Below are 27,511 nucleotides of genomic sequence, written 5' to 3'. Positions count from 1 at the left end.
TCCCCGTCCTTTGTGTGCTGTGATTGGATCGATCCATACAACACATCACGGTCGTGCATCTTCACGCTTTGAGTTTCAGTTGAGGGAACATTTTTAGGATTCTTTTCTTATGAAAAGCATTCTTTGTAATTGTTGTCATGAGATAAAATGAAATTTTCTGCAACCAACATCCCAAAGATCTTGTTAATTTGAGCAGCAGTTTCTTAACGATAGTTAATTCTTGTGTAACAATAATTAACACAAAATAAATGCACAATCAGTGGCCGGTTTATTAGACACACCACCCGTTAATGAAATTCAATGGCTCCTGCTAATACTCTCATTGTAGTGCCTTGCTATATAAAGCAGGCAGACAGGCATAAAGAGATCCCATTACTCCTCGACTGAACAACAGAATGGGAAAAACAAATCACTCAAGCAACTCTGTGTTGCCAAGTGCATGGGATGCTCAGAAATGGCTTCATTTCATGGCCTTTCCCACATGACAGTGTCTAAGATTCACTGATACTGGTGCAGCAGACAAAAAAACCCATCTAATTAGAAGCAGTCATGTAGGCAAAAACAACTTAGTGATGAGAGAGGTTTAGGTAAAATGACAAGTATCATCCAAGCAAACAGGCAAATAATTGAACTGTACAACTCTGTTGGTAGAGATTTGAAATAAGTAGTATTAGTCTGTAAAAAGGTCCTGCCTGGTGCTGAGAGAGCAGGCAGGTGGTGTTTAAGTATAATGGTGTGGGGAGTGTTTACTTGGCACACATAAGGTCCAATAATATCAGCTGAGCAGCATTTGAATGCCAAAGCATATCTAAACAGTCGCTGCTGAGCAGGTGCATCCCATTAGGGCTACAGTTTACCCTTCCTCGCATGGATGGTTCCAGCAGTATCATGCACTAAGTCATAAAGCACATACCGTCTCAGAGTGGTTCCAGGAACAGGGCAGCCAGTTCACTGTTCTTGAGTGACCCGCACAATCCCTAGATCTCAACCCAGTAGAACAGAGTTAGAGCGAGATAAAACAGGCTGTTCGTTGATTGGACGTCCCGCTGTCCAGTCCACTGCAGTAGCATGCTGCCTTTGTGACTGCTCGGGCCAACATCTCAGTGGAATGATTTCAATACCTCATAGAATCTATATCCCAAAGATTTCAGGCTGTTCTTGATGCAAAGGGGCATCTGATCCAGTGAAACCTAATAAACTGGCCATTGAATCTATTTTTAAGAGATTTTCCATTTATCCACTTATCCCTCAACTCAAATGTCCTCACCGCTTTTACCTATTGGCTCTGTCATTGTTTTTGGCTGTGCAGTTGTTTGATACTGGTCAGCAGGCTAACTGTCATACGCAGAAATGAAATATTGATATGACTGGTGAAAAGAAGTAGCATATGTACCATTATTGAGACTTTATACATTACCCAGTGTTTTAGGAATATTTCACATTTTGTGCTTATTTTACGTTTAGCTTAATAAGTTATTAGTGTTTTGATGATTGATGATACTTCATAAAAAAAAATTGTTTGACAGTTCAGAGCAAAATTACATGTTGTTTCATAAGATAAAACAGTTAAGCTATATCAGGACTTTCATAGAAAATAAGCTTTGTGACACAAAGAGGCCTTTCATCTTTGAGAATGAGTCTGCAGAATTTAATAGGAGGGTTAGCCATGTCTTCAAACAGGGGACTGACTGTAGTCACACACTCTTGTGTGAACAAGAGTACCTGGCCATGAAGCAGCTCGGCCTATAATAATAAAGTCTGTGTTCAATGATAGTTTATGTTTTAAGGCCAAATTTACCAGTAAGAACTAATAAAATAAATAAAAATCAGACCTTTCAAAACAGAAAGATGACAGATTTTGATTAAATGACCTTGCGGTTTCTGACCCTGAATTAACCCAGTATAAAATGTAAAAATCAAAGAAAAAAGGCCTTATTCAGAAGACAGACTTCACTGGTAAATCAATGTGTGCTTGACATGGTACCTATTCAGACCAGTGTCCTCATCCAATCACTGCTTTTTATTTTAAATCTGCCTTGTCCATGGCTGTCATCATCAATGTGGTATCCATTGTGATGCTTGAGTGTTTGTGCACATGTGCAGACCCCTCTGACTAACCACCAATCAGCTATTACTCAGACAGGTTCTGACTCATTTTAGAACCCAACAACACCACATTATAACATGTCCTGACTGAGACAGAGAATGTGAGCATTTTATCTCTTCTGTTCACTATTGCATATTCTATTCTGTCTCTTTATCTCTTCTGTCATGCTATTACATACTCTTATAGGTTGCATAGGTTGTATTGCATATTCTTTGTTTACAAAAAAGCACACTATGAAATTTGCCTGTTTGAAACAAATAATGTGGCAACGCTTATGTAATGTAGCTGGTGATGGTGTCTAAATGAGCAAGAAAATTCTAGTCTCTACTCTTTTGGCTGATTGTCAAGATGAGTTTTCCTGTTTGTAGATTTTTATGGATTTTTGCAATTTGCATTATGACATTATAGTTCAGTAAGTTTTTTTTTTCCACAAGGAGAGAGAAACCACCTGAACGTACACATCTCAATTGTGTCTTATTTGAAAATGTTATAACTAATGAGGAATGATATTTGGGAAGTCAAAGATCAAAAATGATTTTCTTATTCATTTTCCAAATCATTTAACACACATGTTGTTTGTTTGATATTCACTAGTTACATGTTGTGATAGACTCACTTCTCCTTCCCTCATTCACCTTCCTCTCTACTCACTCTCCTGCTTAGACATTTACATAAAGCGTTTTTGCTGCTCTCTGCAGATATGTCGACTCCAGAAGGTGCTAGAAAGGCATCCAGCACGCTGTCTCTGGCCAACGGTGCACCACATCATCAGAACGGCTCCACAGGCTCACAGGGGCTTTTTCAGAGAAAAAGGCTCCAAGCACCTACGCTGGCCGAACTGGAGAGTTCTGACTCAGATGTGAGTGTGAATATGTGTGCCTTTCCTTTCCATCACCTTGTCTTATTTTTTTCATGTCTGTCTATTTTTAACGTCTGGTTATTACAGCAATAACATGTTTCTTTAAGGTTGAATATTCTTTACAGTTTAGTAACACAAACATAATATAATGTAGGATGAGTCAAGCATTAGCATGGATTGATTGTGCCATAGGATGAAACTGTGGGTCAAAGGTCAGTGAGCAGTTCCAGCATCTCTACTTCTGTAGTGGAGGACACTTCTCCGGAGTCTGTCCTGGGCAAGAAGAGTAAGTCTGCAACCTCAGACAACTCACTCCCATCATCCCTCCATGTTTCTCACAGCACATTGCTCCTCACAGGGAGATATGTGACAGTATGTCTCCCTTTACTCCCTCCCTCCCTCGCTCAGCTCCGCCCATGTTCCTGCCCATCTCCACCACCCCTCAGCCGGAGCGACGCCAGCCTGCCCAGAGAAGACACTCCATCGAGAAAGAGACACCCACCAACGTCCGCCAGTTCATGCCACCATGCAGGCAAAGCTCCAAATCCCTAGTAAGCCCACTCACAAATGCGATACATTGTGATAAAAAAAAAAATGATGGTTTGTATATGCACTGCAACCTCACTTCCTGATAGGACAGTGAGTTGCTTTACGTTATTGTTTTTTTTTTTTTGTCATTCAGTGGAATGGGTCACACTAACAAACTCCTCTAAACAATGACTCCTTCGTGCACTAGAGCCTACAACAAAGTTTTTGTCCTCCACACACCCCAGAGTTATTTCTTCATCTCTCGTTCTCCAAACGCCTCCACCCTCTGGTGTTCAGGTGGAGTTGCTAGCCTGTGGGTTCAACCACTCTCTCTCTGCTCTCCATCACTTGCGGAGCCCCCTCTCTTTGGAGGCGAGTGTGTTTTCTGCGCTAGGGGCCGTGTTTGCTCTGTACAGGCAGGCGTGTGCCAGTGGAACAGAGCTTCAGAAGGTTTGCAAGTTTCTGACCTCAGTACCCACTAACATAGCTGCCGCAACCACGCCTCTCGCTTGTCTAGGAGCCGTAGCCAAGTCTGTTCTTTAGCCTGGGTTACGCTGTACGCTTATGTTGTTTAACACTTAACTTGACCTCTTCAGAAGCTTATACGATCCCTCATAAATATTCATGGTTATTCTGTAAGGCTTTAACCCGTGACATCATGAGACTTTCATTTGTTCAGTTATACATTCTATGTTAACAGAAGAATAAAACATTTAATTTTTTTTTTTTTAGCGGTAATTTGTAACAAGCCCACTCAAACCCTGCTTATGTCAGTTGACGCAGCACATTTAGTAAGGAAAGCTTCTTCAAGTTAAGTGTTAAATAGAGTAGATTGTAATCTGGTAGTCTGCTCTAAGAGACTGAGGTCTTTACAGTTCATTGAACATTAATCTAAATGCCTACTTTCTCTCCCCCTAGCCAGAGTTGCCCATGCCCATGATGAAGAAAATGTAAAGAAAAACAATATGCACATGCCTTACTCATTCAGTATTAAAACGTACTGTTTAACATGTGATGACAAATATGAAATGGCTGAGGTGTCTCACATTAATTTTTGTTTGGTTGAAATTCTTCTTGTTTCTTTAATCTACCAAGGTAACGTTTTCAGAAGATTACTCAACACACAGACTACTTTGACTAACACGTATCTATTTCAACATAGCCGTGTTCATTCTAAGCTTGAAAAAAACCCCAAATCACTGTGACCTTGCAAAATTTCTAAAATCATTTTAAAAAGATTGTGTCCAAAAACAGCTGTACCTATGTTTTGTTATAGCAAATATATTCTGGCAGTAAAAATTGGCCTTAGCCACAGGGCCACATAAGCACTTGAAATGGAAGCAGTCCTCTCCTCTACTTACTCAGAAGAGCAATCAATGAGGAGAGTGTGTTGAGTCATCAGTACTGTCAGGGAACAAAAAAAAAAGCAAAACATTCTATCCATGGAAACAGCAGGCCTTTAATTAGCTAAGTAAACTGTGCTTCTGACAGTTTTAACATCAACATCCCTGAAGAGGGGTTTACCTGAACTGAACTCCTCTTAGCTATAATTTCACGTTCCCTAGAATCTTTAAGAATTCCAAGATCAGTTTGCAAGATGTGCTGGGAATACCATATGCACAGTGATGTTGTTCATTTAATGAAATTCACTCCTATATTTTGGTTCTGTACTCTCTCTCTGTCTCTCTCTGTGCACAATCAAGACATTTTGTCACAGAGTGGAGCCTGTCAGACTTCATTCTGACTGGGTCTGGAGAGGTTTGCAGACGGCCGCTGTTTGGCAGGGGTTAGGGTAGAGACAAAGACCCGTGTGTCTGATGTCACCATGGTAACGGGAGCACTTTGCGTTCCTGGCAGGAGGAGTTCTGTTACCCGGTGGAGTGCCTGGCGCTCACGGTAGAGGAGGTGATGCACATCCGGCAAGTTCTGGTCAAAGCGGAGCTGGAGAAGTTTCAGCAGTACAAGGATGTGTACAATGCCCTGAAGAAGGGCAAGGTGAGACATGGTAGTCAGGAAATCACAAACTAATTATCACAAGCTGTCTACAGGTCACTAGGTACTTAGTGAAACAGTTAATCTATTGCAAAGTCACACGATGGTCAGGTGACTGTTGGTTATGTATTAAACAGTTAGTGCAAATTCAAATCAAATAACCACTTTCTGTAAGGTTTCGGTGATGGCTAATGTTTGCATTTTGAGTAGATATGTGAGTTTTTCACAGTTGTGTTTTGCGCAAAAATAACACAAATGACTTAGCGCTGTGGTATGTGTGTCAGTGTAATATCCACTTTCAATGTTTGGTCACGGCAATCAAAAATGGCAACCAATCACAATTGTACTCCTTTGTCACGCAGCTCTGCTTCTGCTGCCGCACCAAGAGGTTTTCATTTTTCACATGGTCCTACACCTGTCAGTTCTGCAAAAGGTAAAAAAAATCAAAGCTCTTTCTTGCCAAATATGTAAACTTGGAAACCCTGCGGCCTCTTTATGTTTAGCCTGAATGGTTTGAGAAAGGTTTTCTATTTTCGATTCAGCCTAAAAGCAGAGAACATTAAGAACATTCTTTCTTATTCTTTTACGTACAGGCCAGTCTGTTCACAGTGCTGCAAAAAGGTAAGTCATGTCTTCATTCCAATAGAAATGTACATTGAACAACCGCCGTGATATTCAATGAAATTCAGTCTTTTATCAGCTTTTCTTCTGTCTTAAACAATGCAACTACGCCGCAAGAAAAATGCTAGCAAGTGAAACTCTTCGTCCTTTAGTACCTTAGTACTCTTAGTTCGACCAAAAATAACAAGAACTTCTTTGGAAATAAAACTCTTGATACAAAATTATTGGAATTATATTTAGATGTAATGTACTGTTGTGCAATATATTAGTTTGAATAGGAATACATATCTATGAATTCATTGTTACACACTGTGGCAATTTTGGGTAACGTACTCTGAGTACTGATAGATTATATTTATATGATATTTGACTCAGATGAGGCTGCCCTCTAAGCCCTATGCCAGCCTACCCATTTACTCCCTGGGACCCTCAACCTCCACCCTGTCCAGAGAGGAGTCAGCTAACAAGCCAGAGAAACCCGGCCCCAGCCAACAGCGACCCAGCCTCCAGCGAACCATGTCCAGGTACCAACACCTACACAGCAGCACTGGTTCAGAGAGAGTAATGGTGATGAAAAGCGTTATTTGTGGGTGTACTACCTCCACTGTTATTCATAACCATTCGATATTCCTTCACAGTGGTATTCTAAGGGTATAGGTGTACTTAGAAATTTCATGAAGGTTTACTGGTTCTTCTTTCAATCTCAGCATCTCAGAGTTTTTCTTCTTCCCTCTCCTAGGCTTTCTAAGCACAGTTCAAAGCCCTCATCTTCATCATTGCGGGAGGAGTTGGAGCTCCCAAAGGAACTGACCGAGGACTGGAACACCATGGAAGTGTGTGTAGACTGCAAGAAGTTCATCTCCGATATCATCTCCTCTAGCAAGCACAGCCTTTCTCTGGCCAACAAACGCGCTCGCTTAAAGCGCAAGACACAGTCCTTTTCAATGTCTACGCCTAAGGGTGCTGAGTTCCGCCCCTCAGAGAGGACTATCAATGAGGTGTAGCTTTTCACTCCCACACAGAACAATGGGGAAAAACAAACAAACAAAAAAAAAAAACGAACAGGACTAGACCCGGATCGCTGGATCCCCGTATGTCCTTTTGTTTTGCCTCTGTGTAAATTAGCACTGAGGTGGGCTTTCAGAATGGAGCAGTTTAGTGACTGTGGCCTATTCACTCTTATCATTGAATACCAGCTCTTCCCGAAGAGATGAAAACAGCATGGTCAGCTCTGTGTTTCAGCTTTTAGACTCGTGTACATACGAGTGCCTCCTGGCTGCCCGTTTCCCTACGTTTATCTCTGCCATCCATACGGCCAATGAACAGTGGAGACGTAACAGTTAAGTGTAACGTGTTACCCCTAGAATCTGTTAGTTTAACCCTCATTCAGGTCGCTGTGAGGGATGGATCCCTCTGTTATTCATCCATCCAGAGAGTGACAAGCACAAATAAAGGGTTTGAAAACAAAGTGGGTATTCAGAGTGACTTTATAGAAGGCTACGTTTTGAGTTTGAAATAAAAAGTGACAGGGAAATGCAAGGAAAATATGACCAAAAAAAAAATTTAAAAAAAGCTAAATCATTGAAGTTTTGTGCATTTGAAGTACTGAGGATGTGTTTTGTAAAAGGTCGATTTTTGTATTGTAAAGAACTTACATGTGTATGTACGTGGTGTGAGGTCCCAGTCTGGGTCAAATTTGTAATAAATAATTGATTCATTTGATTTGACTGATAACTAATTCAGGATATTTACAACTTCCATAGCTTAAATTTAGCAACTGCCTTTTTATATATATATATATATATATATATATATATATATATATATATATATATATATATTTTTTTTTTTTTTTTTTTTTTTTTTATTTTGATCTGGTGGGTGAAGTGAGGTGTATGGCTGATTTGGACTGGAGGCACAAAGAGTCAGGCCACAATAAAGCCTTCGTCTTTCTTTCTTTCTTCCTTTTTTTTTTTTTTTTCAAAAACTCTACCTTTAAGCCTTTTAATCGGTTCATTTTTTTTTGTTTTCTTCTGATGTTTTGGAAATGACATCTTAAATAGTGAAATATGTTGTTATGTTAATGATTTTCTCCTGCTGTAGAAAAACAAGACTACAACTGGATAACCAGAGCAGCACGAAACATACAAATGTATAGACAGTTACAAATCTGGCTAAAGTCTGAATTACAAAACATCTTACCCATGCTATGTTTCTCTTTGTGGTTGTAGGCAAATGGGTGGACAATGTTATATAAATAGAAGCATCCTTTTCCCAGGATTCCTGTTTCAGAGCTCCAGCCAATCCTGAACCTTAAACTTAAAGTCTCGACAGTTCAAATATCATGTACTGGTGGATAAAGAAAAGAGTCTGTGAGTGGTTGAGTATGTAATGTTTGTCTTGTGTAGATTTTTTTTAATTGCCTGTAAGAATTCATTTTCACTTCGGTGACTGGAATCTTTTTTTAGTACGTTATGATTGTACAGATCATTTATGAAACTCTGTAATTTAATTTTATATGAAGTGAGTCATATGCTACCGTTCAGCCAATGATGTTGAGGCTTTGTAAAGATGCCTTTTAAATGTCTTGATCTGTCCTGACTCTAATCTCGTTTGAAAAAAGGCTGCCCTTTTTGCGACTGTGGTGCGCATGTGTGTTAAAACAGCTTCAAGGCACAAATTTTAGGAGAGAGGATTGAACTGTTAAATGTCCTTTTTTGGTTTTGTTGCATTCATTTGATATATGTTTCTCCCGTCATTGTAAGCGTTAGAACAGTACAGCATCATGTTGTTTAATCGTTTTGCCTTAAAATCACTGCCTCTTTCTAAGCATCACATCGTTATGGGATCATGGTCCACCCAAATAACATTCACATTGTTCAGTGATTTCCAGATACCTGCGTGTTCTCAATAACCATACAATATAAATTATGGCAACTTCTGTGCAAGATGCCTCTCTAATAACCATATTGTTATTAAAACACACTGAAAAGTCCAGTAAGTACAGAAAAAAGTGTATCTACAGTGAAGTTGTTGTGTGATTGTGTAGGTTAAATTGATAAACTGGCACTGGGATTTTTTGTAAAATAGATTAAGGTCATGGATTCACAGCTTATCATATAAAAGGTGTCCTTGCTAACCTCTTCAACATAAGCACTAGAAATGAGTTTGAAATGAGATCAATTTTCATGCTCAGGTTTTGTTTTTTGTTTTTTTTCCAAATTTGTCATTCCAAAACAGACATGTTAATCCAATGGCTGCAACGTGCATGTATGTACCTACTGTGTAGCTTGTACTAATAAGCTGTTGCTGTGATGATTGGTTCCCAGGGTTTCAAAGATATCCATGATCATAGTAATAAAATCATGCAATACCTTTGGATTGTATGTTGAATGTTTTTATGAAGGCGGCGAATATCAAATACAGTGAGTTGGAGATGCTATGCGACTTATCAAACATCTATTCAGTGTGTTTTGAAGTGGTCTCATTTTTATCTCTGGAGGGTTTGTGTTATGAAACAAGTGCTACAAATACCCACATAGATGAATATGCTGACATTTTCATACATAAGACAAAGCAGACGAATTGAATCAGTTCATTGATGCAGATGCTTGCAAATGCTGCGGATCATGCAAATGTTAGAATGACTGTTTTGTGGCCCAATTTAATTTCCATTACTGTACCAGAATGTCGAGTTTGAACCGTCTCTAACTGCATACTTATTACTGCTTGCCTCCTGGACGATGGTATCACAGCTCTTACATTTTGACTCTTATTTTGGTTAATTTTCAGAAGCCATCGTTTCTGATATTTGTGAAGCATTCTGAGAAATGCCAGGAATATGCCAGGCTATGATTCATAAGCTGATTTGGGAAATTAGATTTCGTCAATTCCTGATAAGATTATATGTAGGGAGATTTCATTAAATACAGAATATGAAGCATTGTTCACATTCTGAAGGTCTCCATCTAGGTTACGATACTATTCCTTTTTACAGCTCTCCAATGGAAAAAGTGAGATAAAATTAACAAATACATATTTGATATGCATCACTTTAATGACAGTAAATATTTTCTGCGTCACTGAACAATGTAATGATATTGGAGAAAAATAAATTCCCATTTTTTAAAAGTATTAGATCCCAAGCTCATGGCATACCTATACTTTCTCCACAGAATAATCATTTTTATACAAAGCGCAGCACAATATCAGTGATCTAGTCTTCTGTAAACTTACAATAATATTTTTATACAAAGCTCAACACAGCTTCAGTAGTCTAGTCTTTTGTAAACTTACAACCTGAGGCATTTTATCAAACCAGCTAGGCACTGTGATATCTACACACATTAAAACACCACCAGACCCTATGTGTCGATCTGTGTGCACATTTAAGTCAGATAGAGAATAAAGCTTACAATAACTTTGAAGAAAAAACAGTAAAAGACAGTACAAAAACACTAAGTATAGAGCTAAAAAACAAAGACTGAATTCTTCAACACACTTAAGTAACATTCTCTGCAGCATTTTCCAGTCGGCAAGGGCACCCCCTTTCCCAAAATGTCTTTTTTGTTTTTTACATGCTGTCAAATCACAGTCTGGACATCTAATCCTAAAAGAAACAGTAACCACCTTGTGATGTACTTTAAAAGGCCATTACATTTGCATCTGCAACTGAGGTGCGTTATACTGGCCCACGTCTCGGTTTTGAGGATCTGAATTCCTGCACAAATCTATGGAATCCAACCTCTCAGCCTGCACGTCAGGGTGCTGTTTTCTCCATGCAGGATACATGGTGAACACTTTTGGTTGCAACCGCCTCCTTGGAGGGTTTCTTGGTATTCAAATTCACCTGGGGAAATGAGAGGGAAAAATGCTTAAAAAAACAACAACCAAGCAACAGAAATCCTTTTGCTTTAGACCACTCCATACTTGATGACAAAGTGTGTGAACGCTGGAAGTGGCCTTAGTCAAAGAGAACTAAATGCTGGTTTCCAGCCACTTCTCTCAACTCTCGATATTGCCCCTCTACACAATCGTAGTTGAACTGAGAGAGAGAGAACAATGGGTACTGATTTAAATATTTTACTATTCAGAGGCATCTGCAAAACGTGTGAATGGCACAGGAGTCTAACCTCATCTCTCTGGAGAGGTCTCTTCTGATTGCTCTTGGTGAAAGTGGAATGGAAAGGCTGTCTTCCACATTGTGTGCCTATGTTCACCATCTTCTTTTCCCTGGCAGAGGAACTGGTGCACACTGGATCTGTATGGCCACTGTCTTCTGCTTCACAAAGCACAAATGAAAGACCGTGAGACACGTGGACTTCTTTTCAATGTTTTTCACAAATGAAAGACAGGAACTGTGTTTAGAGGGTAACATCAGAACCTTCACTAGAACCTTCGCGCACGCACGCCTGCACGCGCGCGCGCGCACACGCGCACGAAATAAAAACATACAACCATTAGATAACACTACAATGGAGAGGAAATTTGGAGACAGGTGCTATTTTTAAAAAGAAGTAATCTAACAGAGGTTTGCTATCTGCAAAAAAATGCAGCTTCTATAGATATGACGTCAAAATGTACGATGTATTCATGCCCCGCTGTAAGATGCGCTTATATAATAAAACAATCTTTTATTATTTGAGAAACACAGTTAAACTGAACATTAATGTAATGTGAATTCAATCTTTCCCACCCGACAAGGTTCACTTAAAACTAACCTGGGCATGTTGCCGTGTTTTCCTTCATCGCCGTGTCTGTGCTGTCATTAGTCCCACGTTGATGACTGTTACTATAGCTGACGATGGCAGTCTGGGTTACCTCTGTATCTGTGTTCGTAAGCCATGTCGACTCAGTTTCTCTGGTCCAGCTCTCGTAGTACCGGGGTTCGATCGTATCAGCCCTACTTCCACCGCAACCCATTGAAACCACAATGCGCATCCTAGGTACCACTCGACTCATATGAGGCTTCTACCGATGCTGTGGTTGAATCACAACGCATTCCCTTCTCATTGCAGTTCACAATGCACTACCGAAAGTCCTCGCTTGCACGACTCCCTTTCACAATCAATTTTTCTGGATTTAATGATTACACTGGGCTATGTGATCACCCACGTCATGACCTACGTGTAAAAATGTAAATCAAAGGTGCGACGGACGGGTCCATCGCGGGATGGGTAAGAAACGTGCGTTAAGTCACGCTGGTTTGATGCTCTAGGCTTACACGTTAAAAAGAAAAAAAAAAAACCTGCGTTGTTTTGTAGCTGCAGGACCACACACAATACAAAGTGTTTCAGCGCTATGCAGTTATTAGCTGCAATTAGATTAAAGTCAGTGTTTTATTTATTTATTTATTTATTTTTTAAACTCTGTTTCCATAACATCTTCACGTATACACACACACACACATATATATATACCTTTTAACACCAAAATGTACAGATCAACACGTATATATATATTGGATCTTTACAACACAATTCAATTTTGAAGAGAATCACAGCTGGGTTAAAAGGGGAAGGTGTTCCCACACAAAACAATATCAGTAAATATTATTAGCAGATGCAGCTACCACAAGGAACTACACAAGGGAGGAATGATTGAGACTTCATGATCTCTCATCTTAAATAAATCACATCCGGTCATTTAAGCACATATAAATAAGGTAATGTTGTAAAAAAAAAAAAATGTAAACAAAATTGAAACCATAAATAAGAGATAGTCCCCTGCCTTGTTTGTTGAAGGGGCAAAGGGCAATACTTCTCAATAAGGAATGTGGAATGATCATGCAAGAGTGAACGAGGGAGAAGGAGAAGGAGAGAGAGAGAGAGAGAGAGAGAGAGAGAGAGAGGATGGGGAAATATACAGAGCAATGAACATAGTTCTCCACGAACACGACGCAGCACAAAAAGGGAAGGTGAGAGAGGGGTGCGGCTCTATTTGAAATCAAGCAGGTTGCAGTCGATTTTGTAGTACACATAGGGATAGTACTCCTGTTGGCTCAGGTTCAGACCCGGAATGTCCATGGCAGACTGCTGCAGAAGGCAAGGAAATTACACGGCTCATTTACATATTCATGAGTTATGCTAATACACAGTGCAGACAAATGAATTTGTAATTTTTTTTTATGTAACACTATTACAACAGAATTTAAACTGCAATGAAACATCTGAAAATGTAAAAAAGAGGTGGAAATTGATCTACAGAAACAACAAATCTGGAAATTACATAAAATATAAGAACTACAGAAAAAATGTACAACCTAATCCAACAATGAGAACACTGAATATTTCTTTCAAAACGCTGGAGTTTCCAGACATGATTATACGGCCAAGTTATCACTATCACTGAAAAAAAACCCCCATCATTCAGTGATATCAACACTATCACTATTCTTTGAGAGCACACTGGATCAAACCTCACCAAGGTCCAAACTTACATCTATGATTGCAGCTGCACTGCTGTCCAGGTGTTTGTACAGGTCATAGAGAACTTCCCTCAGTTTCTTCATGTTCTTCTTATTGGGCTGTAACAGCATTGCTTGGAAGTTCACGGGCAACCCATATCTGCGAGGACAAAACAAAGAACGCGTTCCATGGTATTATGCTGTAACACAACTTCCTGTGATATCAAAATGCAATGACATTTTAACATCATTTTAACAGCAGAACCAGCTGGCATGTAAACTGTCTCACAACCAAGTCGATGCAGATAAAAATACAGTTCAGAGGCAGTTGTTTGTCTTCAGTACCTTAACACAGATTCCACAAAAACTCTGAGCGCTTTAATGTGGATCCAAGCAATGAAGGCTTCACTGAAGTTCACCTTCAGCCATCGTACCAGCGGCCCCTACAGAGACACCAGACAGATTTGATTTAACATCAGCATCATCAATCACCACTCTTCATTCACTGACAGGTTTGTAGCTTGTTTGGGGGACGGTGACTGATGCATACAAACTGCTTTTTCTTGTCAGTGGAAAGCCTGGTCATCTCCTCCTTGTCTGCCTTCATTTCCTCCTCATTGTACTGAAAGTCTCGAACAGTAAATCTGTGACATAAAAAGGAAATATGGAACATCCATATTTGTAGAAATAACTCAACGTGAGTAAATTATAAACTGACCTATCCCGATCTCAGCGGGATCGGGTCCAGGAATCTTTCAACGCATATTCTACACGACATATACTTAACGCATACACGTTTCTCTGCTATGGAAACAAAAAGAAAAGTAAAATACAGTATTTTTTTTCTGACATAGGTGCCAGAGGTGTCTTTAGTATGAATGGAAGTAAAGCGTGAAGGTTAATACTGGGCCAGCAAAAGGACTCTGTCTTACTTGTTCTCTCTGGCTTTGTGCTTGAAGTCATCAACAGCCTTCCTGAAAAGAGTGACACTAAAGAGGCCACTGTCCTGGTCTTCAAATAGCAGACTGTAACAGGGGAAAAGAGAAGATTCTCATCGTTTACAGCTAAAAGGATGCTGATAATAACGTTATGAAACTTAGGGACAAATCCCATTGAACTGCTTTAAAATGAGATGTCAACTAGGGCCCTATTAAGGTAATATACTGGTGGTGAAAAACAAATTCTGCAGATCTGACCTTCGAACATGCATTTACATGTCATTTCAACAGTTTGGACACAAAAGTCAAAAGCATTTAAATCTGAACATGTAAAGCAGTTTTGAAAATGATTCAAGTAATTCTCATAAAGATTAAATTCTGCTGTCTTGAACTGAGTATGAGTTGAATATACAAAACAAGGTTTTACTTAGGCGTTAATCCTCCAGTCTACAATTTTTTTATGAGCCTTCACAAGAATGGAGCAAGTAAGATGGGTTGCATTACAGACAGAAAATTAAACTTCATATTTCACAGTGAGCAAGTGAAAGAGAATGAGTGAGTGAGTGAGAGTGAGAGAGAGAGAGAGAAAAGCCACACTCTCTCTGGGGGGATGAGGCTCTTGTCAAGCAACGTTTCAGTGATAATTGGTTTCCTTAGCAACCGCTTGAGCACTAATCTCTCGCTATACGAACTCTCAACACTGCTCTCATCTGGAGGTAAATCAAAAATGTCTACTCCTATCTCGTTCCTAGGTTTCACCCCCTCTTCCTCCGAGCACGAATCTCAATGCCATTACGGTTTTCAGAAATCATTACACTCAATTTCATTTCAACAAAGAAAGCTATATTCCAATATTCCTCTGTCGCAGACTCTCATACGTCTACAGTGATAACCACAAACACACTGAGCGCATACTTTGTGGATCGAGGCACCACCATCTCGGCCAGGGTTTCATAGGTCTTCTGCCAGTCAGCATAACTTGTCCTGTTGAGTGTGCAGATTTTTTGTGTGAATTTAAGGGAGTAAAAATAGAAGGACAGCACTAGCATAGCACAAACACAGCAGGACTGAAGAATGTTAAGATTCACCTAGCACCATGGTACAAAAATCAAACCAGATTGGATTCATCAAGCAAAAGTTCACCAAAATAAATAAATAAATAAATAAATATGTTAAAAATAAATAAATAAATAAATAAACTTACTTAGGTACTACAACCAGCATAGTGATGAGATACTCAGAGTCAAGCACAAAGTCTTCTTTCTTGACAATGTCAGCCAAGCTCCTTGTCAACAGACTCCCCCTGGTGAGATCATTTTGATCAAATTATAACAAATTACACAGAGTGTACAAACATTCTGCAAACGTTATACAGCCTCACGTTTCTTTTGTAAGCATATTTAACGGTTCATTTGAGAAGAATCAACTTAACTCTCAATAAAATGCAAGTAAAGTGAGTTTGATAACTCAATTAGGACAGGGCTAGGGGAAAAAAAGTGACTGCTCCACTCACGCGTTCTTTCTCTCCAGGTTCTGCAGGTTGCCTTTCAGGTTGTTGTAGGCTGACGCTCGAGCCTTCAGATCATTGTCAATCTGTGTTACTTGCTGTTGAACAGTAGGGGGAGGCAGAGAGAGAGACTCAGAGTTTTGTATCACTGGAGGATAAATATATTCTATAATCATACTGCCCTAACATCAAGTTTGACAACGTGTATTAGCATTAGTATAAAAATATATCATTGATATGAATACATGACTGAATACATCATTGTTTCATTATGATATAAATGCACCATTTTTCACACACTCAAACTCAAGTTTTGCAGAATTTTGACATTAGAATCAGCAACTTTCACAAAATGTCAATCACCGTACAAGAAGATAATACATTGATTTTAGTGACTGACGTTTGAAAATAATGCCTTTATGTATGTGGTCCGCATCTTAATTTTTATTTTTAAGTTACATTTCCAGCCTATGTCCCAGATTACACATGTATTATACATCATTTGCAACCTATATTTTTAAATCATTTCTAATGTTATGGGCCATTACACAATGTGATCTATGAGAAAATTTACACAGGACATGTATGTTTATGTCATAAAACTTGCCTTGGATATAATCTCAGATATATTCTTCAGAGACTGCTTAATAGGATATTTGGCCATATCCCATTGAAATCTTGTGATGTAGGTGACCAGGTCCACTGAAAGAGACAAACGAGAAATCAAGTCGTTAAAACTGGGTCGGTTCCCGTCGTTCCCGACGTGACAGATTACGCGGGAGGCGTCAGCGTTGTCGGTACATCCTCACCTCCGTTCGCCAGCAGGTTCTCCTGCACTTTATCTCGGCCGTCCTCCAGCACATCGGCCATGTACTGAGCTACCTTCTTCACCACACTGCGAACGGCATCAAAAGGGATCACACACAGCTGATACAGCTACACACACTTTCTCTATGTTTTTCCACATGCTCTTTGTCAGAGCATCAAAGGTAAAACCGACTGAAGGAGACACCTAGACGTTGACACACCGTGTGCGCAAATACATAAATAATCAAACCGTCTGAAAGAGAACACTGTAGTTTCTAAACCATATTTTGACCGTAATGTAGCTAAGTGGAAGACAGATACGTCTTGAAAAAAAGCTTTTTTTTTTCCCCCTGAATAATCTTATGGCGGTGGTTTGAATTGTTTGAGTACATGTGAGACTGTGTGTGTGTGTGTGTGTTTGTGTGTGTGCGTGTGTGTGTGTGGAAGTGTGAGAATGTCTAGACGGGTCTGATCGCATCATCAGTTCCTCAAAAAAAAATTCAAACTAGCCAAACTACTTTTCATTCCAGGATATAAAAACTTTCAAAATGTAAGAGTTTTGTTTAAAAAAAACCCCAACTAAATAGAAAAAAATAAATAAAACAGAGAATTGATAAATATTTCTACTAGTGACTGTATCAGGTATGTGTCAAAGAGTCTGCCTGTATACAAAGCAAGGAAGACATGACTATGTGTGATTTTGAAGTATTTAAGCCTTGCAAACATTTATAAATAGGCTAAATTCTGGGAGCCACGGAAGCTTAAGTCATGGGATTTAAATATGACTGAGGAAAGAGGTGCTGATGTGTCACCAAACTGCTAATGGCTAATTTTAGCAAGAGGGCACATTAACCACATTACTGTGTAAAATTCCTCACTTTGGGTGGGTAAACAGACGGGATTAAAGCGTTTCGACCGCCTGAACTTTGGGCACCGCTTTCACTTCACAAGACATTAGATGAGAGATACAGAGAATCATACTATTTAGGCCTAAATATAACTGTGAAAAGAAAGCTTTAAAAAGCTGGTTAAATGTAATGAACCACATAACCCTTGTGCAGTTTTTGACGGCTGTTAGCTCAGATGCTTGGTTAATGAATACAGTGACACCAGAACCTAATCAAATAATGGACAAACTAACAGTACCTTTCAACAAAAGAGTCCAGTTTGGCAAGCTCATCTGACAGCCCCACTAAGACATCTAGCGTCCCAACCTTTGAAAAAGGGAAAAGAGACAGAAGCATGGCTAGTCTTTGATCAGAAACCTGCATAATGAAGCAATGTAAACCCAGCAGGGCTGTGTTTGGTCAGCATCATGTGAGAGTTAGTCAGCCAGCAGGGACATCTGAGGCCCTGAACGCTTCTGATGGCGCCGTCTTTTTTTCCGACTCCGCCAGGCGTAAGAAAGAAAGGGGGAAAAAAAGGTTTGAAGCGACACAAGGCCACCCAATGTGAGGGAAAGGGCAGTGGGGTCAGATCGCCCAGGGCAACAGTTCTCAAGGTCAAATCTAAATGGTGAGTCGGTAAACAAATATTTCATGACAATCAGTTTACTTAACAAGCGCTGTTAGAATAACGAAAGCGTCCTGGATCCAAGCTGATGGGATCTCCTATCAATCACCTCATTGTTTGTTACTCAAATCATGTTTGCTCCCATACAGAGTGGATTTGAATACAGACAGTGGATACTTCCTTTACTATTAAGAAAGACTGTCAAGTTCTCTTGTCCTTTGAGCTGTTCAATAAAGAAATATACTTTCATCAACCCAACAGTACGAGAGTCTTACCTTAAGGTCAGGAATATTGAACTTGTTGTTGGTGGACAGGTTGTTGGTACGGGTGGTGGCCATCATTAGCTTGTCCCATGTCTGCTGACAAGTCTTCTCTCCCGGGGCCGAGATCAACCAGAACTCCGTCATGACTCAAGACCGTTAGTGTGTGGAGGCTGTGCAAAAGATGGCTGGACAAAACACAGACTTATTATTTTTAGCATGTCTCAAAAATGATCTGCTCAACACTTTCAACAAAAGTATTAGCTGTTTTACTGATATTAACAAATCTGGAGAGTGATAAGATTTGTATTTTATGCTAAACAACAGCTTTGCCATTGCTGTTTTGTCGTGAGATCCAGCAGTGTGGGTAACATTATGGCTGTGTTAATCCGTAATATCATAGTCATATGTTAGTTTACTCCATTCCATTTATAGCAACAACCCATAAATGCAATAAACACCTTTTCTAAACTGCAAATGACAAATTACTCTGAAAGAGGGGAATAAAGTAAGTTATTAGTCTGAGAAAGAATGCTGCACTAAATTAATATTTTGATCATTTATAACTTTGAGACTGGCTTGCCCAGTATATATGATATGACATGTGTTCATAGTGGGTGCAAAAAAGCTCTTCAACATCCTGGTCAATTGAGTTTTTTTGGGAGGGGGAGCACTGATGCAATTTATGTTTTGTCAGGATAATCTGTCCACTATAATATGAAGTAGACAACTGACTCACACTTCATTCTCAATAATAATAATAATAAAAGAATCTTTACGGGCTAAAAGAGCTCGCTACAAGTCAAGTGAAAATAATACATATGTAAACAACACATCATCTTCCGACAAACAGAAAACAAACGGGAAATGGACATAGTTTACGGAGATGCCTTGCGCGTCACGGACTGTGTATCTAACCTAAAGGCTGTGTGTATGCCTCATTTTAGGAGGTCGACTGTTTATTTTCAAGATCGTGCAGTCATATCACATACTATGGTCGTGTCTTAGTGAGGACGCTATAACGCATGCACTTCTGAAATAGCTGTCTTGTAAATTCCTGAAAATCGTCATCCCCTGGAAACTTTGTTGCACGAGGCCATTTCCTTAAACTATCACTTGACAGGTCACGAGTTACTCCAGAAATGAATTGGCCGCAGGGCCCTCGCCTTACGTCTTCATACAAATACAGATACAAGTAGATTTTTTATATTCATTCAAAAAAGCATAACCGATTGTTCATACACACATAACGCCAGCCAATTATGATGTATCGAAGCGACAGATCAGGAGGGTTGCAGATGTCCATCTTCAGCGACCAATCAGTATTGCACGATCGAAACATAAGAGGAAGGCAACCGCTCAAAGTATGATATTCTAAACCGCGCCGCTACGTTCATAAATGATTATCTACTCTATTACTGCAGTACTACAACATGCTAGGTCACGAAGAGAGTTTAGTGGCTGCCTTGCCAGCTAGAACAGATCTGATAATCCACCTGCATCAAAACAAGGCAAATGATAAGAAAGGTTAAGATGCTAGCTGTCTTACCTGGATAGTAACAAATAACATGAACAAAGTAGTATCAAATGAGTGCCTGACTTACCTCTTCAGCAAACGATGATATGATTACGAAATTTCTGTCAGTGTCTAATTTTCACGATTTGACATTCATAATTGCCCGACAATCTAAAATATTGCTCTTTCCACACAGCATCAGATCCAGGGTCAGCTGATCAGATGAGACGTCTTCTTAGCTGAGTACAGCTCCTATACGAGATGCTCCTGTCAAAACATACGACATCTACTGGTTTGGAGGTGTCATGGCAGGTTAAGAGGAACTCGGAAGAGACGAGTTGAAATGTGTGATTACAACAAACAGAAAATGTGTAGCTTGCTGTTGGTGGTGCTGAAATAGACACATCACGTTTATGACAAGTGCAAATAAGCAACCTTGTTGAATTCTTAACCTGTTAAAGCCTTTAATTCAAAATAAATGTCCTAAGAATCTCCTTCTGAGCTCATCCTCTTGGTCAACTCTCAGTCTTACATTTTTAATGTAATTTGGTTTACTTTTCATTGGCTGCCTAAAAATTGTTAATGATGACTAAAAGGCTTGAAGTTCTGTCAAAGTGTCCTTTGAAAATATATAATGTCTGTAGGGATATTTACAAACTGAACCAAATTGAATGAATCAAAGTGTCTAAGTGCTCAAAATACAAAGAGAAAAGATAAACAACAATGCTAACAATATTTGTCTAACATGTACTTTGAAAATGCCAGTAGAACACTAATTCATATCTGATTCCTTTTTTTAATCTGCAGTTCTTATTGTGCAATTGTAAGCAGTTCAAGTTATTGATCCCATGAAACTTTGATATAAAGGCCTGTGTCCAGCTTCTGTTAAACTTCCAAATTCTTGTTGCTTGCTTTAATATGTTGGTATTTACATTTTTGCTGCGAGATGAATGTATTTAGGAAAAAAATTCAATAAAATAACAAGACAGACAGCTGAATATGATGAACTCCATTTTTATTGTCCTGTCCAGGTCCTGTACACATACAACCTTTTCTCCCCACTAGCATCCCATGTTCTGTATACAGCAGTTCTACATATATTGGTTCATGTTTTACATTTTTCATCTACCCTATTATTATAAAAATCTACAATAGCTACCCTGTTTTCGAAGAACTAAGGCCTCCAGCTGACTTAAAGCCACAGATAGGAATGCCCAGTCAGCAGCCACTCCAAGGGGTCATGGTATTCTAAATCTGGACAGGAGTCCCTCTTCCTGACAGTGGGTGTCTCCCACCCTGAGTTCGGGGAAAAGCCCACAAAGGGATATGTTTATGGAGTTCAGTAGGTCTGGGGTGCATTGTTTAGGATACAATACAGGGACTGGCTGGAGCCAACCCCATAGATCAAACAACAGGGTGGGCTGCCCACTGTCTGGCCTCCATCCAGGCCGACAGGGACATGTCTGGGCACGCGGTCCCTAATCATTCAGCCGTCTGCAGGCCAGGGAGGCAGCAGGCTCAGGAAAGGTGGATATTTAATCTGTCCGGCCTTGGCCCCAGAGGACTGCTATGTCCTGAGTTTCTTTTTTTTTTTTAACCTCCTAACAGGCCAATATGTGAATATGTTCTATTCTTGCAGAAATGACATCTCTTAGTGACAAAACCCTCACATATACTTTAACATATGCTGTAATTAACATATGCTGTAATTAATTTCTTTCTGGATACTCACGAACGATGTATTTTTCAGGATACAATGTACTAAATGATAAAACAAACTGACAAGGTTCTTGGAGGGAATCCATATCTACTTGTATGCAAACCCAGACAGGAATATGTTTGTACACTATATTAGACAATTAAAAAGGGACAGCAGAGACCTAGAGACATTGTTTCTTATGTTTTGCTGAATTGGGGAAAGACTGCAATGTAACATGTTATTTCTGTACACACTACATCTCATCTTTATATAGATAAGGGTACCATAAACTCAGAGATAAAAGGTAAAAATACAGAAAGGATACACTTTGTGTTATGTCTGAGCCAATGCAGGCATAAGGTAAATGTATACAACACTTGTATCTAAAAGGAAAGGCTTTTGACTAGCAGTAAGGTAATTTTGGTAGACAAGATAGATCTTGGAGGACTGAGATGTACAATTACATCATTAGTAGTAATAGGAGCCCTATGCTATAGAATTGTTTGGTGTTGGCTTTTGTACTATAGCATGTTCTATAACAAAATATCTATTTTGAGCATGTGATTTTAAAAAGAAAACCACAATGGACAGTAATCAGCCTACATTTAACTCAACAAGACATGTTTGTGATTAAGTACAGGACAGCTTTAATGGAAGCTTACAGCAAATCAGTCTTTTAAAATGTTTTTAAACTACAAATAATCTTGCTTGCACTTTAAAGAACAGTGCTAAACAATAGAACTGATCCACTGAGACATTTTATGTAGTAAAAGATGCTTCAATGTCAAATATTTGCATCCTTGCTACTGAGTGATTTAGCATAACATAATTGTGTTACATCAATAGATTATTATCTACAGAGTAGATATTTACTATAATTACAATATCCTCTGTTATCTAGAACTCTGAAAACGTAAGAAGCCCTTCCTTGGAGGAGTCATAAAAGGTAGAATATGTCACAAAATGTTGTGCTCAAGAGATCTAAAAAAAAAAAACAAAAAGAAAATTTTGGAGATACGTTGACAAAATTCTTAACAGGTTTAAGTGGAATAAATCAGAAATAACAATTTCTGATAAACCTCTATCTGTTTTCCAGGAGGACATATCCATAAATGAAATGTGCTACTGTTTTCTACCAAGCTTGAGGCCAACCCCCCCTCCGCCCCTCCATGTCGAGCCTTTATTGTCATTTTACATCGCGATGAATCATTAACTGTAACAGGTAGGCGACAAGCATATCATGAGTTCATTTAGGTTTTCTGAGAAAGGAGAGATGAAAGGTGACAGATAATGTGGAAAGTGTACAAGATAAGCCATGGTGTTTTGGTACCAGACAGTCTGTTTTTCAACCAAACTGACATTCAGTGGTCAAAGGGCATAAAATGCCTTGAACAATTCAGAGACAAAAACAAAATTTAAGTTTTGCTACCATCACTACCATTCACTATATACTGGTATTACATCATGCCACAATATTCTAAACTTGCTGTTTTGCTGTTTGGTTGTTTTTGTTGTTTTATTTTTGTTGTTTTTTTGTTATTCTCACTATATGGCTATGGCTCCTTTAGTTACAGTTACTATGCCCATGAAGCTCTCATTAAAAATGTTAGCTGTGACAGTCCACCTCAGCAAGTCATTTCAAAACATTATCATTTTTGAAACAACACTACCAACTCTCTTCAAAATATCAGCATCAGAATCCTCAATTTATAATAAATATTCTGCTCTCTGGGATCAGATAATAAATCAAACCTAAGAAAACTTTATTCTTTATGAGCCTCTTTACTTAACAGCGCCCAGAGTCTCATTGATCACTAGCTATATACAGTAAAATAAACTTTATGAATTACAACCAGAAAAACAGAGCATACAAAGACCAACCATGGTTACATAGCATTCAGATCAGTGCTATTTTAAGGTATAAGTCTAGCAAAACTTAAATGTCTTTGAGCATGATCTGCGAGGCGATAATTGTTCACATGATTACAGAAGAGTAAAGAAAATTACTTTTGATAACACACGTTATATATGTTTACGGTGCTGATGTCCAGCTCAGGTTGTTGTCTTGCACAATGTCTGATCCAAAACATATATTTGCCATGACTGCGCAAAGGAAATAAAAGTACTATTCCTTTGGGAGGCCTTTCGGATAACATATGGCCCTATTGCTAGTCCTCCAACCACACATTTCATTTTGACTGTTTTGATGAATTTGTTTTTATCATATCCCACACAGCAGTTAATGTAAAACTTTGATGAAGAGCGGGACTTTTGACTAAGCTTGATGGAGGAAATGGTACTTACTGACAGTTGCTAAGCACTGTTTAGTAGATTGATATTTCCATCATGAGGGTCAACAATGGTCTATAACTCTGTACTTGAACCTTACTTAGGCGTCAGAAGAAAAGATACGTTAGGTGACCTAGATAGCCCATTGAGACAAATTGCGTCATCTATTTTCACACTAGTTTGCAGCAAGAGATTTAAAAATCATGAAATTAAAAATGAGTAATAAGATGGCCCAGAGATCTTATGAGGTTATGAAGTATTAATAGAGAGACAATAGTTGTAAAATTAACCATAGGAGCATTATGTTTTTTTCTCCCTTTGTGGTATAGCAGATTTAAAATGTATTAATTTCTTTGACAGTCCTTAGATATTTTGTCTCCAGGATGAATTCCATGAACCTGCGTTTTTTTAACATTATATGAATAACTGACTGACATCATCTTTAATTTAATGCTCTTTGTTTAGTTTGGTCTTGGTTTATTATAGCGCAGACTTCGGAAGGTCAGAGCATGATACAATCTAGCCTGCACTTGTAAATGAGAATTCCTGCTGCACAATGCAAGCAGCAGACTGTTTTCACTTGCGGTGGGTGAAATGTATGTCTTGACAAGGGCGAACACCCAGAGGCAGATACTATTATGACTAGAACAATGGCAATCAAACATTGCGTTCTGCTGGAAGCCACTTTAGATGCTATGTGAGATTAAATGCCATATTTCTCATTTATAGTCTGTAGGGAGCAAGCACAAAACTCGGAACAGCGTTGTGTGGTGCCAGGGAGAAACTTTCACTCGCAAGCTTTGACAATAGTCTGAGCAACGCTGCTCTGATGTAAACAAACAGAGCCATTGTGTCATTTTCCCCGACCAGTTCCCTTGGCTCAACTTACTTTCATGTTAGGCCGGGCATATTTTTGGTACAATTTCATGCAAACGGACACAAATAAAAAATACATAGAGACGGATTGCACAACAGAAGACCTGTAGAACTCTGAAATTTAAAGCATGTATGACTGTAATTTTCATGGTTTATTTTGCCACATGACTCATCTTATAAATGTATTAAACATTTCATGCTAAATCATGGTTATCTAAATTATTTACACACAGTTGGTTCCACAGTTTACAGTGTGTGACAGACATGAATGACCATGCTGATCATGAAGAGGAAGAAGATGACGGAGTTTAATAATAAGATTAAGAGTAAAAAAAAATGAACTACTCTCTTGCATGTGTGCCTGTATGTGTGTGTGAGTGTGTGTGATAGTCTTTTTAAACAGCAATAGTTTTTTTCTGAAAACAATTTACCTACTGCAGTTACATAACCAAAGCATTTAAATCGTTATTTTTTGCGATACTGAGCAATGAGCAAAACCAACAAGTTAACATTAAATAACACTATATGTAGATGATTGTGTGCATTTATTTTTTATCAAAAACTGAATAGTACTCAAAATGCTGACGTTCTTAAGAGCGTTGTTCTGGTGGTGCCCAGCAGTTTCAGCAATACGTATGACTGAGGAAGTTAAAAAGACCAAACCCCTTTCTTATCACTGGACACTCGGCGATAAACCTCGTTGGAATAAATGCTCCCCTCAACACCGGATTTTTTAAAGGTGCGACTCTTGTGTCTATGAAACAACATCTCTACCCGCACAGGTCACGGAGAAAGCAACATTTTTTGAAGATCGCACACCAGAAAAGTTCTAATTAGGCTACTAATCGACTTCGTAGCATTATGAACTACGAGGAATTATTTGTACGATGCCTGGACACAACATATTTTCGTGAAATCTTTTGACAGAGAGTGTCACTGCTGAGGTATGCAAGAATTATTATAAGATCCTATTAACTGTAATTAATAACCAATGGTTTTGAATTATTTTTAGGCACTCAAAAATTATTTTCACAATATTTTGTATTTGTGCATACTGTAGTTGACTTTATATTTTTGAATAACGCCAAACTGCCAAAACATAAACCTCGTTTTAGACATGCTGTAATTTTAAATTGTTTGAAAACACTGAATATCTGAAAGAACTGCTTGTAAGACTTTCTTCAACATGCATAATATGTCTACTTTACCTACTTGGTTAAATTAATTGCCTCTCATGAGAAACATTTAGTTTGTTACTAAACAGTCAGTCCTATGATGAAACGACTTTATTTTTCGAATGGAACTCCTCCCTCTTGCTTCCATCTACCGTACGAAGACAGCGCGCCTGTGAAGGGGCAGATTACCTCTAAGGTCCTTGCAAGTGGGGTCGGCCAGGCTTGGTTATGTATAAACCGAAGTTCCTCGCACACAAAATCCGCCTCGTTTCATATATTGTTACCCGAAAAATCCTGTAAAAATTCCGCCGAAAAAGAGAAGACGATTCACCCCCAAATTTGGGAATTCACCGGACGTAAGTGGCTAACCAGTGTAGCTAGCTACCTCTCATATACGTTAGTTTAGATTCAAAACGGTTGTCATGTATTACTAAACTAGTTTATGTCTTTTGATAACGGTCGCCTCGATTAGATTAACTAACCCGGTTTAGCTGGCTTCTAATATAATTTCCTTGGTTACCTATTTGTATTTATATTGGCATTGCTGTTATTCTGCTAGATATGGATTATTTATACTGCTTTCTATACAGTCTTTCCGTTCAATGTTGTGCTAATACTAGTTTAATTCCATCTAAAACACGGTAGCAACTGTTATGTTCGTTGATATTTGCTGCTGGTGGTAAACCTATCGTAACGTACAGTTAGAACTATGCCTCTCGTGTGGATGGGAGTGAATGGTGGTAATGTAGCCAGCTAGCTTACTCACTCTGAGAGATGTCAGAGTCGCTTGCAAAGTATTGCGTTGCATTTAATAGAGGGTCTTAAAGTTATTTTCAGCTGATGCTATAATTTACGTACAAACACCGATCTGATGTTTTCAGGAAGCAATTTTAGTTGTTTTTCAGAAATGTGGTCTATTTTAAAATTTGGCGGACTCATTCATTTCCTGACCGGATTTGAAATGATACTGTCGCCGTGAACTAGCTATATTTTTTTCAAAAATGATTAACGTTTTGACCACACCTTCGTCAGACAACCAACACGTACAGTATAAGCAAAATGGTTGGCTATCAAACAAATTGGTTAAAATTGCAGAATTGTGAACAAACAGAATAAGCATAGGTTGCATGTGTAAGTTGCTCCTCAGTCCGTTACAATCCGTCACGAGATGTATGCATCGTGTGGTGCATGCAAGTTTTAGTACATTTGATCAGTTTGAATTGTCAGTTGTCGAACTTATTGTGCCCTCAAGGTTTGCTTGACTGTTACTATAAATGGAACAGAAGACGGTTCTTGCAGCAAGTGGTCTTTCGTTAGTAAATAGTCATTTCATGCAGAAATCTCTTTTCTGTCCCCTTTGTTCTTTTCCACTGTTTCAAAATTTCCAGCAACTTTAAGATTTTTGAAGACCACAGTTTTG

The 27,511-nt window shown here is 38.8% G+C and overlaps 3 protein-coding genes across 3 annotated transcripts in view; 1 reads left to right on the top strand and 2 right to left on the bottom strand.

Moving 5' to 3' along the window:
• The window catches only part of spire1b (spire-type actin nucleation factor 1b), a 32,131-nt gene extending 25,020 nt beyond the window's left edge, over window positions 1-7,111 (top strand). Inside the window, exons 15-22 of the mRNA XM_030783192.1 lie at window positions 2,806-2,966; window positions 3,159-3,252; window positions 3,375-3,517; window positions 5,352-5,489; window positions 5,849-5,919; window positions 6,080-6,107; window positions 6,483-6,631; window positions 6,847-7,111. Coding sequence (XP_030639052.1) covers window positions 2,806-2,966; window positions 3,159-3,252; window positions 3,375-3,517; window positions 5,352-5,489; window positions 5,849-5,919; window positions 6,080-6,107; window positions 6,483-6,631; window positions 6,847-7,111 — 1,049 coding nt within the window. The remainder of the gene's footprint in view (window positions 1-2,805; window positions 2,967-3,158; window positions 3,253-3,374; window positions 3,518-5,351; window positions 5,490-5,848; window positions 5,920-6,079; window positions 6,108-6,482; window positions 6,632-6,846) is intronic.
• Window positions 7,112-10,866: 3,755 nt separating this feature from the next.
• Window positions 10,867-12,029, bottom strand: baalca (BAALC binder of MAP3K1 and KLF4 a). The gene is made up of 3 exons (XM_030783191.1): window positions 11,828-12,029; window positions 11,240-11,385; window positions 10,867-10,956 (listed from the first exon to the last, which is right to left on the bottom strand). Exons 1-3 carry the CDS (start codon window positions 12,027-12,029, stop codon window positions 10,867-10,869), a joined length of 438 nt encoding a protein of 145 aa, XP_030639051.1.
• Window positions 12,030-13,042: 1,013 nt separating this feature from the next.
• On the bottom strand, window positions 13,043-20,240 carry atp6v1c1a (ATPase H+ transporting V1 subunit C1a). The gene is made up of 13 exons (XM_030782280.1): window positions 20,141-20,240; window positions 18,552-18,724; window positions 17,911-17,978; window positions 16,767-16,852; window positions 16,565-16,659; window positions 15,964-16,055; window positions 15,655-15,753; window positions 15,366-15,434; window positions 14,445-14,537; window positions 14,063-14,156; window positions 13,858-13,955; window positions 13,546-13,672; window positions 13,043-13,138 (listed from the first exon to the last, which is right to left on the bottom strand). Exons 2-13 carry the CDS (start codon window positions 18,681-18,683, stop codon window positions 13,043-13,045), a joined length of 1,149 nt encoding a protein of 382 aa, XP_030638140.1. The 5' UTR covers window positions 18,684-18,724; window positions 20,141-20,240.
• Between the last annotated feature and the right edge of the window lie 7,271 nt (window positions 20,241-27,511).

The sequence above is a fragment of the Chanos chanos genome, chromosome 8, assembly GCF_902362185.1.
Source record: "Chanos chanos chromosome 8, fChaCha1.1, whole genome shotgun sequence".
Taxonomy (NCBI): domain Eukaryota; kingdom Metazoa; phylum Chordata; class Actinopteri; order Gonorynchiformes; family Chanidae; genus Chanos; species Chanos chanos.
Note: the sequence above shows the minus strand (reverse complement) of the source record. Positions and strands in the feature narration are given on the sequence as shown.

Bases quoted from the DNA above. Each gene is read 5' to 3' on its own strand.
- baalca (XM_030783191.1), bottom strand. From the start codon at position 12,029: ATGGGTTGCGGTGGAAGTAGGGCTGATACGATCGAACCCCGGTACTAC. The intron at 11,386-11,827 runs GTTAGTTTTAAG...TTTGTGAAGCAG, and splicing joins AAACACGGCAACATGCCCAG to AAGACAGTGGCCATACAGAT. The intron at 10,957-11,239 runs GTTAGACTCCTG...TCATTTCCCCAG, and splicing joins GACCTCTCCAGAGAGATGAG to GTGAATTTGAATACCAAGAA.
- atp6v1c1a (XM_030782280.1), bottom strand. From the start codon at position 18,683: ATGACGGAGTTCTGGTTGATCTCGGCCCCGGGAGAGAAGACTTGTCAG. The intron at 13,956-14,062 runs GTATGCATCAGT...GTGTCTCTGTAG, and splicing joins CTGACAAGAAAAAGCAGTTT to GGGCCGCTGGTACGATGGCT. The intron at 13,139-13,545 runs GTAAGTTTGGAC...CTTCTGCAGCAG, and splicing joins GTGCAGCTGCAATCATAGAT to TCTGCCATGGACATTCCGGG.